Consider the following 12,138-nt stretch of genomic DNA (forward strand, 5'->3'; position numbering starts at 1 on the left):
CCGGCCTCAATACTTAACTGTCATGTGTTCGGCACATGACTATTTAATTTTTGTTACCCTCCACGTCCGTGGTGGGAATAATTTTTGGTTTTGATCATGCTCTTTATCAAACTCCTCTTTTTGAATTAATCTTGCAAATTCAACCATTATTTCTACCCTTATTTTGTCACGTCCCATAAAGGGATGTGGCCTAAATGAGTAAATGTTTCATTACCGTGTTACACATGCATATGAAAATTGGATAAAATACTAGATAAATTGGTCACACTGCTAATACTTATCTTAAACTGATCCAGCAATACCCCCTTCCGACAACATGTACATACAAAAACCGACGCAATATTAACATAATAGAACGACACATAGTACTATAAAAACACAATAGCATGATCACACAATAAACACAGTAACCTAAAGACACAATAGCATAATATGCTACTGCCTCAAAAGTCAAAACTATAGCATAATCAACACCGCAATAGCATCAAATAGTTTTCTATTATTTGTTTTATATTAACACAGTAGCAATATCATTTCTACAGTAGCATACTAGCTTAAAGCCATAAACCACCTCACAAGTTCCTCATACCACCCTACATTCCTCCTATTGGTGTGAGTAAGCACACCGAAACCTCCCCTTCTAGAAAACAATCAAAACATAACCTATTTTTTTTTCAAAACTCAAACTCACTTCATTTCCCGCCCAAACTCAAAAACCAAATCTCAAAACCTAAAAAAAAAAAAGAAAAACAAAAGGCAAAACACATCCCCCGCCTCATTTCCTCTCTCTCTCTCTCTCTCTCTCTCTTCAACACAACTTCACATCTTCCATTTTTAATTTAATGTCGGCCTTATCCGCTCGCCGCCTCAAAGACCGGAGCGGCGCCGCCGCCGCCGCACCCACCAAACCGAAGCCAGACAAGAGATCCCCCACCGTCGGCAAGGAGAATCCGCCGGGACCCACTTTCCGAACCTCCGCCCAGAAGCCCACCACCATGCGGCCCGTTCCGCGCGTCGACAAGGCCGCTGCGGCGGCGAACGGCGGAGGCGAGGCGCGTGCGCGGTGGTCGATGCCTTCGGTGAAAGGTAGGAGCTCTAGCCCTTCTGAGTTTTTAAGGATTGGGTCCGGGAATGTCTGGCCGAAAACTCGGCGGGTTTCGGTGGATCGGGTCGAGAGGGGTCCGAGTCCGGGTCCGGGTTTGGGGGAGAGGGAAAGGGCTGGGAGTGTAGGGAGGAGTTCGAGTAGGGGAAGAGGAGGATCTGGGGGTAGGGGTTTGGAAGTCAAAGCTGGTCAATTGGGGGTTAGGGTTAGGGATTCGAAATGTGATGAAGGTAAAATTGGGGTGGGGAAGAATGGAATTTACGGAGAATCGGAGGCGAAAAAGATGGAGATTGAGAGGAATTTGAATGGGACTCGATCGAATTCGAAAAAGCCTGATGTTGTTGATGGTAGGGTTTTGGAGAGAAGCAGTAGTGGGAAGAGTAAGAGTGGTGATCTCGGCAGTCGTGGCGGCTTGGGAGTGAGCAATGGGAAGGTTTTCGAGGGCTCGAAGGAGGGAGGGAGTAATGGAAGTCGAGTTGGTGTTAAGCATTCTAGTAAGCTTCATGAGAAGCTTGCTTTCTTGGAAGGGAAGGTGAAGAGGATTGCGTCGGATATAAAGAAGACTAAGGAGATATTGGATATGAATAATCCGGATGCGTCGAAGGTGATACTGTCTGATATTCAGGAGAAGATTTCGGGGATTGAGAAGGCCATGGTGCATGTTTCCAATGGCTCTGGTGGTAAGGCGTTGAAAGGTGGTGAGCAGGATCACAAGGAAGACAATGTGGTTGAGGATGGTCGTGTTGAGCAGGTGAGTAATGCGGAGAGTTTGGTAAACAGTTTGAATCGTGAGGACTTGGAAGCTAGGCTGTTTCCTCATCATAAGTTAATTAGAAACCGGACGGCGATGAAAGCATCATCTGAAAGCTCTCAAGGTCAGGTTGTTGAAACTAGTAGTGAGTCAAAAGTGGATGAGAAGATGGTGTGCCCTGTAGAGGAGAATCCAATTGCGATTGAGTTCTTGGCTTTGTTGGATAATGAGCAAGCTACAGTTACAACAAGGGATCGGCAGGAGGATTTGGAAACGTGTGAGGTGCAAGCAGTGGATGGTGCCACCTCTTCAGGAGTTGAGAGATCTTCTAAATTGGTTACTGGTAAGCAGGATGCCGATCTCATTCTCACAACTGATGAAACACTTGATGAGTCTGCTGATCAGGAGAATAGACAAGTGATCATTGATGAAGAAACTGAGGACACTAGCATTTATCAGCTCAATGGAATAGGCCAAAAGACCTCAACTGGTGGATGGTTTATGTCTGAAGGAGAGTCTGTTCTTCTTGCTCATGATGATGGTTCATGCACCTTCTATGATATTGTGAATTCTGAGGTATCTAACTCACTTTCATTTTAATAGCTTTATTGTGTGGTTATGAATTATAATCCTAGTCAATTGCTCCCTTCCTTGCCAGTTGCTCAACACTGATTGAGATATAGCATATTATAATTCGTTATTACAGCAGTGTGCTTAGTAAATGCTTTGAATTTGGTTTGAACAGTTAAGTTCATGTGGCAAAGAACTGTGTGCTCCCCTTAGTTTCTGTTTGCTCAATGTTGATTGAGAAATAACAAATATGGATGTCCTGCATAGTATAATACGCTATTTGCATTTTTCCCTTTAGCAATGTTCTAAGTAGATGCTATGAATTTGGTTTGAACAGTTGAGTACTTGAGTTCATGTGGCTACTGCAAATATCTTTTGATTCATCATCAGTTCTTAGATTTCTTGGTAAGGAACAATGCAGGCTTATAGATGAGCAAATTGACAATGAGGGTTAAAAGTTACACGCAACAAATTGAAATTTTTGTTATTCTTTTTGACTGATGGTTCATTTCTATTCAGGAAAAGGCTTCGTACAAGCCTCCTCTAGGAGTTTCACCTAATATGTGGAGAGATTGCTGGATAATTCGAGCTCCTAGCGCAGATGGTTGCTCAGGAAGGTATGTTGTGGCTGCCTCTGCTGGAAACACAATGGATTCAGGATTTTGCTCTTGGGACTTTTATGCCAAAGATGTATGTGCTTTCCATGTTAATGATGGTTCAGCCCCATCAAGAACAGTACTTGGTCCCTTGCCAGACAACATCTCATACAGAAGAAACACTTTGTCTAATCTTTTGGATCCAGAAACTCAACAATGGTGGTACAGGCCTTGTGGACCTCTTATGGTCTCAACTGCCACCTGTCAGAGAGGTGTGAGAATCTATGACATTCGTGATGGTGAGGAAGTTATGAAATGGGATGTCCCGAAGCCTGTGTTAACAATGGATAATTCAAGCCCCTTACAATGGAGAAATAGAGGAAAAGTTGTTGTTGCTGACATTGAAACAATTTCCGTATGGGATGTGAACTCTCTCAACCCCCAACCTTTATCATCTATTTCTTCTGCTGGTCGGAAAATCTCTGCTCTTCATGTGAATAACACTGACTCTGAACTTGGTGGTGGAGTTCGCCAGAGGTAGATGTTAAACCTTTTTACCTTTTATGTTTCTCCATTTGCTGGATCATGCATATTACTCATTCCAGTTTTATAGCATTGGAATTTTTTTTCAACAGGAATCTTTCTATCTTACATGGTTTACTAGTTTTCAGTACGTGACTGATATTATAATCTCACTAGTGTATTTTCTTCCCTAGCTTATTTAAGTAGTTACTAGATGGTTGTACTTGGATAAGAATACACTAATGGAAGCAGTAACTCTGTTTATTCTCATATACGAGACACTTGCTAAGAAGTTCTATTAACATCTACTCATGATTGCAGAGTAAGTTCAGCAGAAGCAGAAGGCAATGATGGAGTATTCTGTACCCAAGATTCAATAAACATTCTAGATTTCCGCAATCCGTCCGGTATAGGATTAAAAATACCAAAGCTTGGTGTTACTGCACAGTCAGTTTTCTCTCGTGGGGATTCCATCTTCCTTGGCTGCCCCAATGGAAGGTCAGGATGGAAAAAACAATCCTCTTCACAAGTGCAGCAGTTTTCAATTCGAAAACAAAGGCTATCAAACACTTATGCCTTGCCAGAGTCAAATGCTCATAGTCATCACACAGCTATCACACAAGTTTGGGGGAACTCAAACTTTGTGATGGGCATTTGTGGATTAGGGCTCTTTGTGTTCGATGCCCTGAAGGATGACAGTGTGCCATCTTTCACCAATGATAGTGGAAGCACTCAAAAAGATCATGAAGTCATTGGCCCAGATGACTTGTATGCGCCTTCTTTTGATTACTCAGACTCTCGTGCTCTTATAATATCTAGAGATCGCCCAGCATTATGGAAGCAGATGTCATAGATTTTTACACTTTCCTAGCATATCTGTCTAGAGAAAAAAGAGTACTGCAAAAGACTGTTGTGTGTTTGTAGTTGTGCTAAGCATTACAAAGCTTTTTTAATATGTTGTCTTATGTATAATATATCGCATGCTGTGCAAGATACATTTTGCCGGTTCAATGACTTCATGAGTGTGGTAGTTATGTAATGTTGCTAGTTTTGTTACCAACAAGTAGTTGGTGTTGTGATGAAAGTGTCTTCCCATGGGTTACATTTGATTGAGTGCAGGAAGGTACTTGGTTATCTATAACCAGATGTTATGAGAGAATACTCGTTGCAATGGCCGGCTTGAGCTGAAAAGCATATGTGGCACTTGAGGCCTAAGTTGCAAGGAATTGGCATAAGATGCTCTGGAGTCTGCATAGTTGAAGGAGGTGAGTTGTGAAGAGAGAACCCCAGCTGATTCAATGAATTTGAGATTGTCGAGTGCATTGATATACTTCAACTGCTCAGCCTGCAACTATGAGCGACCGAGCGACCCCAGCTATGAGTCTGTCGAAGAGACTTGAAGTTGTTGATCGGACAGAATAGGGTTCCACACAGAGCCACCATAACTCGAACTGTCGGAAGTACTGGAGAAGAAGAATTGATAAATTGTAAACGAGGGACGAAGTCATCCTATTAGACTTCCTGATGTAACGCGTAGCTAAATTTCTGGCACAGGGTTGAACACATACCCCATCGACATTCAAAGTTTTCCCAAGTACTGGACCATAGGATGATGAAGCAGACTGGGTTAGGCAAATTGTACATAATCAATGATGTAGTTGGTTGTTGGGAAATTCACAAGTCACAACTCATTGCTAAGAAATCAATCAAATCATTGCTTTCCAAATTTCTGAAGCTTCACTTATTTTATCTGGATATAGATGGATATAATTTAATTTATCCATAATTTAATTTCCAAAACACGTGAGGGTTCTCGTGTGTGATTCGTAACGCAGAGGAAGAAGATAAAACGTGGCCTTATCATTCTGGAAATGGAGACTATTTTTGGTGAATATATCATTCTTTTTCCATTTTAAATCATCCTGTTCAAGTGGTAATCCTGGAGGAGCCAATTTCTTGAAGTTACAAAGATTTGTATTGAGGAGTTAGATTAGCAAGGAATAACAACACTAACCATGTACGAGTAACCAACAATATCATGTCTAATATTTTTTTTAACTTGAAAAAACAAAGATTTTTCCGGTTTGCATCTTATTTTGGAACTTGGATGTCACTAGATAAAAGATTTTGATCTTGCTATTTCAACTGTGGAGGGCCCACCGATCCCTAAGCGCAAACTTACTGTGATCACGAAGTGCTAGTTTTATCAAAAACATAGGGTGCTGCCCTTTTTATTGTTTTTCAATCTTCTTCAAATCTTCATTTGTTGTATTATGATGGGAGAAATCGGGAAGATACCACGTCCCCACTTCCCGTATGTCTTACCACATTTTCCTAATTGTAAATTAAGAATCGGTTGATCAATTACTCCAGTAGTAGTAGCTAGTATCTTTTAAGAAGTGCGGTGTCTCAATTTATATTTTTTGTTAAGGTGATGTTATGCACGCACATTTTTGTTTATCAACACACCTTTTTTTTTTGAAGTAAGAGCTAGTGCAGTGTCCTCAAATTTTCATTAAAGTCGAATACAAGAGGGGATATGAAACTTAAACCTCTGATTATAAAGACATGACATAAGATCAAAGATCGCTATAAATAAGTACTCAACAAAATACCAATTAACAAATAGTACTACACTAATAACAATTTTATTTGCTTTTGAATAATGGTGACATGGTAGAGAGATCACTAGATACGTAACTCAATCAACGATGAAACAACAATTACATATCTTAATGTCTAATAAAACAACTCTCCAACTATGTTGCTGCCGAAAAATAAATATGATGACACTTAGTCTCATACTGTTACTAGGCGGCAACGACCATTTCACAAAATAATGAACTCGCTACCGACTTAAAGCAGACATGACACACTACAACTTATAATTTGATTCTCATTGGCTCCCATCATTGATGGGCTAGGTACGTGTAAACAATAAGATTAGTGTGAGTAACACTTCTCTCTTGCTCTAGCCCCGGAAGAAAGCACCTAATCGCAGCATCAAGCCTATCTGACTCACTCTCATCTGGCCGAGAAATCAACCGTAATTTCCTACATAATAATTTAAATTGCTAAATGCATAAAGTTCATAATAATATCAAAACGATTTTCTTTAAAATCTATGATTGATTTTTTAAATATATACTATAAGATATATTATATATACTCTATGATTGATTTATTAAATCAAACATGTCCCCTTAATAAAAGCTCAACTGTTGGTGTGCGCGATGAAAGTAAGCACAAGTTTCAGTCCTCTCACGATTTAATTTGCATGTGATACTCAGCTTCGCCGGTCTTGTTAGCAAGTCTCTTCGTAGTCCATAGATATATGAATATTAACAAAGTCGTACGAAGTCTCTTGTTGGTTCATAAATATTTTGCGGCAAATTGCAACTTGTATATAAAGTATAGAGTCGTATTATCTCTCATTTTAGGTGGGAGCAATCGGATTATGGTTATCAAATGTGGCACGAATGCATGCACGTGCCTATATTACTTTACTCATGCCACCACTGGCTCTCGCTATAGTATTCTCTATATAAGTCTATGATCGATAACATATAACAACTCGAAGTAGCTATTTGGCAATTTCTACAAAGGTAGAGGGAGACAGATAGAGAGTAGAGAGAAGAGAGAGATCGATGGGAATGGAGTGTCATCCATTGTTGAGTGGAGCCAGCGATAGCAGAGGCTCAGGAGGTGAAGATGGAAATAAGTTTTACAAACGTAGGTTAACATTAGGTGAGATGGAGGCTTTGGCAAGCGTCTGCGATGCTCTATTACCTCCTTTGTCATTAGAGGATTCTAGTTTTGAAGGGAAGGAGGAGCTATCTGGAAATAAGGCTGTACAGTCTTTCTACCAGGCTTCTGGAGCTCAATCTGGAATCCCAGATGAGGTAAGCTAGCCTTCGCTATCCTCTCTCATATTTCTGCAGGATTCCAACTCTGATTTTGAGTGCGGCTAAAGTTATCTATCTCAATCAAGCATCATGTTTACGTTCTTCTGAACTCGAAAGTCGTCTTCTTATTTGCAATTCATGAGATGATAATATTCAGTAAGTAGATTAGGTACGTAAATATTATTGACAATACTCATGAGTCATGATGCACTCGATCGTCTTTTTCTTTTTTTCCGAGGAACTCAAGTAGGATTCTAGAAGCAACAGAAAAGTTAGCCTCTAGAAGAGCGGCACGCATTACCATATATATATATATATATATACAATGCGTGGCTATTATGGTCAAGAAACAAGGTCGTAATGAAGGTTAAGTGAAAAATTAGGGAATAGGGACTCACATGTTTAATTAATATTTATTTTCTAAGTTGTTAGAGAAACACGTACTTTCGCGCACTAAATATGATAGGTCCCGGATTTTTATTTAGTGCAAGACAAGACATGATAGTTACCGTGGAAATAAGAAGCATGTACATGAATTTTTGTACATGCTCGATCTGTGCTCGCATGCATACAGAAAAATGATGAAAAATAATGGAAAATTGTACTAGAACAACTTATTGTGGATGATATAGTAAAAATATTGCCATGACAAAAAAAAAATTCCTATATAATTACCAGCTGAGAGTTGGCGGCGTTGTTAACTATCTATTGGTTTAAATTATTTTCAAGAACAGGTTGCCCAGTTGTTGATGAAGAGGGGTTTTACGGAAGCCATAATTCTGGTTAGAATGGTTTTGTGGATCATAAGCACTAGGTTGGGCAGTCTACTGCTCTGTGGTTCTCTTTGCTTGGATACCAAGTGGCCCTTTGTTCACAAGTTCTCATGTCTGCCATTGGAGAAGAGAGAGCGAGTTCTGCAGAGGTGGTTCAGGCACTGGCTTCTCACCCCGATTAGGCTTGCTTTTCTTTACATGAAGATCCTTTGCGTCTTCGTTTTCTTCACCCGGGTACCTTATTCCTATCTCTTTCCCTTCTACTTCTACATATCATATCAACTAATTAATTCATACGTACAATTAACATCCGATATATATATAAAGATGGTGCATCGATCAGTACCTAACTGTAGACCCATGATCTTGTTTCGATTGTGTTCTCAAAGTATTCTTAGGCTTATTAGTCTTAAAATTAATTTAAACCCGCGAGTACAATTTTAAACCGATATAATGAGCATATTTTTATTTATTTATTTTATAAAGGAGGAGACAAAATAACATGATCTAAATTCTAACAAATAGGATAAACAAAAACTCAATCCGGCATGTGTACATCCACACATGTAAAACCATAAATATAAAAACCCTTAGCAAATAACAAACTTTCAGCCAAGAAACTCTTAATTAAAGGACGAGATGAAGCTGGTAGCATTGACAGACAATTGTGAGATACTAAGAATAGAGAAAATAGATATATCATGATGCTTCTTGTAAGGATGAAAAGAATGTTGAGCAGACTCTCTGAACAATTCCAAAAAATGATATTGGACTTCCAACACATTAAAAATCTTATATTTAAAATGCACCAGATTCCTAATGATCCAAATAAACCAAATTAGATTACAGGAGACTAAAAACTAAAGTTGACGTTTAGGTTTTGGGAACGCTGAAACACCAACACCATTAAACACTTCATCAAGGGTACCCCAAGGCGAGAATGAATGAGAAAATAAAAGACAAACCCATTTCCATAAAGCCACAATTTCAGAACAATGCAAAAGAAGATGTGTACCCGATTCCGCATGACTTTCCACAAAAGGAGCAACAAGATGGAAGTAAAAAACCTCGCTGTTGTAAAATTTCATCAGTTAGTAAACGCCCATGAAGAGCCTTCTAAACAACAAGAGTTTTGCGGGGTTGAATTGATTTACTCCAGATCACTTTACTCTAATCTTTATGCTCACCCTGAGCATATGCATGATACAAAGGTGAGTGGTTGGGGGGAGTGGGTTAGGAAATAAACATATACAACCGTTGAGCTCAACATGGAGACCTCTGAAATTTACGAATGCTTGCCTCTCGAACACGACTCAACTCCTCGTATAAGTCTTTGTGACTAGTTAATCACTTAATCAGTTGATTAGTCAATGTTGCCATCAAGTTAATGTTTTGAAATTAAACAGTAGTTGAGACATCATCATCATCCCAATGTACTGCCGTTTGAGCTCGGAAGGCCATTGGCATTAAAAACTCAGATATAGATATCTCGTCAAAGAGCCGTGCCTGATCTGATTGGTTGTTAAGCTAATCAACATCGCAAGGTCACGAGTACAAATCTCATTTAAGATGAACACATCATCCACAACTGTCTCATTATTTGAAAAGAATTTTTTTAAATCTACTCACTATTCCTCTCACTTTATATTACCATAGTAAGTGGACGTGTAAAAGTTTAGAACATTTTTTTAGAATGGAGATTAAAAGTTTAGAACTACATAGGCGAAATTGAAAACTAGAGCACTAAATAAGATAATAGACACATGAAGCCGTTAGGGCCATAATTTAGATCGAATGCAACTTGATGGTGTATAATCATGTTCGACATCCATTACACATGTGTGATGTCTCAGTTGAACAACATGCATGACAAAAATTTCTCATTTCATGTTAATGTCGACCTTTTTTACTGAGGTATGGGGACATCTGGACATGCATTCAGTTTTTAATTAATGTCATGAACATTATTCCCATGCATAACATTATGAACAAATTGTACCGTAGTCTGCATGCAATAATGCAATCAAGATTCAAGAAGAAAGAGCTACAGATTAAGCGTTCAATCGTTTTCCTTTTCACAGGTTGACGAAAATGCTGAAAACCCAGCATGGAAAGCCATTGGATATGAAGTAGAACCAGCTGAGAACACCAAAAGAGTGCCAGAAGAGAGGCCTCTTCACAAGGGAATCATAGAAACCATAAACCAAACTGACACGAGCTTTATAAATTCTCTTGCTGACAAAGGCCTCGAAGTAACACATGATTCCAAGAACAACCTCTACAAGATCAAATGTGATGTAGTAATTGTTGGCTCTGGCTGTGGAGGAGGTGTTGCAGCAGCTGTTTTAGCAAGTTCAGGCCAGAAAGTGATTGTTCTTGAGAAAGGGAACTACTTCACTGCGTCGGATTATTCGTCGCTGGAAGGTCCATCCCAGGATCAACTGTATGAATCAGGAGGCATTCTTGCAACTTTTGATGGGAAAGTAATCCTTCAGGCTGGATCAACAGTAGGTGGTGGATCTTCTGTTAACTGGTCAGCCTGCATTAAACCACCAGATTCTTTACTTCAGGAATGGGCCAAGGATCACAAGATTGCCTTCTACGGGAGCTCCGAATACGTTTCGGCAATCGATGCTGTGTGGGAGAGAATCGGGGTTACGGAGACTTGTGTAGAGGAGGGGTTCCAAAATCAAGTGCTGCGAAAAGGGTGTGAGAATTTAGGCCTTGCAGTTGACTTCGTTCCTCGCAATTCTTCAGAGAAGCATTATTGTGGATCGTGTGGCTATGGTTGTAAGAAAGGAGATAAAAGGGGGACTGATACTACATGGCTAGTGGATGCAGTGGATCATGGTGCAGTGATCTTATCCGGTTGCAAAGCCGAGAGATTTCTGTTAGAGAAGAGCTACAGGAGTGGAAGTACGAGGAAGAAGACATGCTTGGGAATAATGGCAAAAAGTTTCAGTAATAACATAACAAAGAGACTGAAAATTGAGGCAAAAGTAACAATTTCAGCTTGTGGAGCTCTTTCGACTCCTCCCTTGATGATCTCTAGTGGACTAAAGAATTGGCACATAGGCCGAAATCTTCATCTCCACCCTGTCCTAATGGCCTGGGGATACTTCCCTGAGTCGATTAATTCAGAATTCAAGGGTAAAATCTATGAGGGTGGAATCATCACATCGGTCCATGAGGTCGTGTCAGAGGACTCTAGGCCAAGAGCCATCATAGAAACTCCTGCATTAGGGCCTGGATCATTTGCTGTTGTGTGCCCCTGGGAGTCTGGACTAGACATGAAGAAAAGGATGCTGAGATTCTCAAGAACTGCACATTTGATCACAATAATCCGGGATAAGGGTTCCGGAGTTATTAGGAAGGAGAGAAAAGCAAGCTTTGAGCTTGATGCATCAGACAAAGAGAACTTGAAGGCTGGTTTGAGGCAGGCACTTAGGATTCTAATAGCAGCAGGAGCAGTTGAAGTTGGCACTCACCGCAGCGATGGGCTGAGACTCAAATGTGAAGGGATTGAAAAGAAGGGACTAGAGGAGTTTCTGGACAGGGTCTCCGCAGAAGAAGGGCCACTGTCGCTGGTAGAGAAGTACACTACATATTCCTCAGCTCATCAAATGGGGAGCTGTAGAATGGGAATCAATGAAAAAGAAGGCGCGGTTGATCAGAATGGGGGGAGTTGGGAAGCCGAAGGTCTATTTGTCTTTGATGGTAGTCTGTTGCCTAGTGCTGTTGGTGTCAATCCGATGATCACCATTGAATCAACTGCATACTATCTCTCAAAGAGACTGTCAGAATCTCTGAGAAAACAATAATTTTCCAATGTTGGTTGATTTTTCTGTCTTTTTTGTTCTTGTTCTTTCGAGAAAGTGGGTTGATTTCTTTCTTTAAGCCACAATTCACAAAAAACATT

At 40.1% G+C, this 12,138-nt stretch overlaps 3 protein-coding genes across 3 annotated transcripts in view; 2 read left to right on the forward strand and 1 right to left on the reverse strand.

Moving 5' to 3' along the window:
- Nucleotides 1-12,138, reverse strand: part of LOC126789913 (casein kinase 1-like protein 10) — a 308,889-nt gene that overhangs the window by 94,148 nt on the left and 202,603 nt on the right. The window lies entirely within an intron of this gene.
- LOC126789908 (KIN14B-interacting protein At4g14310) lies at nt 799-4,571 on the forward strand. The gene is made up of 3 exons (XM_050515985.1): nt 799-2,429; nt 2,943-3,556; nt 3,863-4,571. The coding sequence occupies exons 1-3, from the start codon at nt 843-845 to the stop codon at nt 4,392-4,394; spliced, it is 2,733 nt and encodes a 910-aa protein (XP_050371942.1). The 5' UTR covers nt 799-842; the 3' UTR covers nt 4,395-4,571.
- LOC126789910 (long-chain-alcohol oxidase FAO1) lies at nt 7,180-12,068 on the forward strand. The gene is made up of 3 exons (XM_050515988.1): nt 7,180-7,443; nt 8,181-8,453; nt 10,301-12,068. The coding sequence occupies exons 1-3, from the start codon at nt 7,189-7,191 to the stop codon at nt 12,038-12,040; spliced, it is 2,268 nt and encodes a 755-aa protein (XP_050371945.1). The 5' UTR covers nt 7,180-7,188; the 3' UTR covers nt 12,041-12,068.

Source organism: Argentina anserina, chromosome 4, assembly GCF_933775445.1.
Source record: "Argentina anserina chromosome 4, drPotAnse1.1, whole genome shotgun sequence".
NCBI classification, from domain to species: Eukaryota; Viridiplantae; Streptophyta; class Magnoliopsida; order Rosales; family Rosaceae; genus Argentina; species Argentina anserina.

Coding starts and splice junctions, on each gene's coding strand:
- LOC126789908 (XM_050515985.1), top strand. CDS start 843: ATGTCGGCCTTATCCGCTCGCCGCCTCAAAGACCGGAGCGGCGCCGCC. Junction 2,430..2,942: donor ATGATATTGTGAATTCTGAG/GTATCTAACTCA, acceptor ATTTCTATTCAG/GAAAAGGCTTCGTACAAGCC. Junction 3,557..3,862: donor GGTGGTGGAGTTCGCCAGAG/GTAGATGTTAAA, acceptor TCATGATTGCAG/AGTAAGTTCAGCAGAAGCAG.
- LOC126789910 (XM_050515988.1), top strand. CDS start 7,189: ATGGGAATGGAGTGTCATCCATTGTTGAGTGGAGCCAGCGATAGCAGA. Junction 7,444..8,180: donor AATCTGGAATCCCAGATGAG/GTAAGCTAGCCT, acceptor TTTCAAGAACAG/GTTGCCCAGTTGTTGATGAA. Junction 8,454..10,300: donor TCTTCGTTTTCTTCACCCGG/GTACCTTATTCC, acceptor TCCTTTTCACAG/GTTGACGAAAATGCTGAAAA.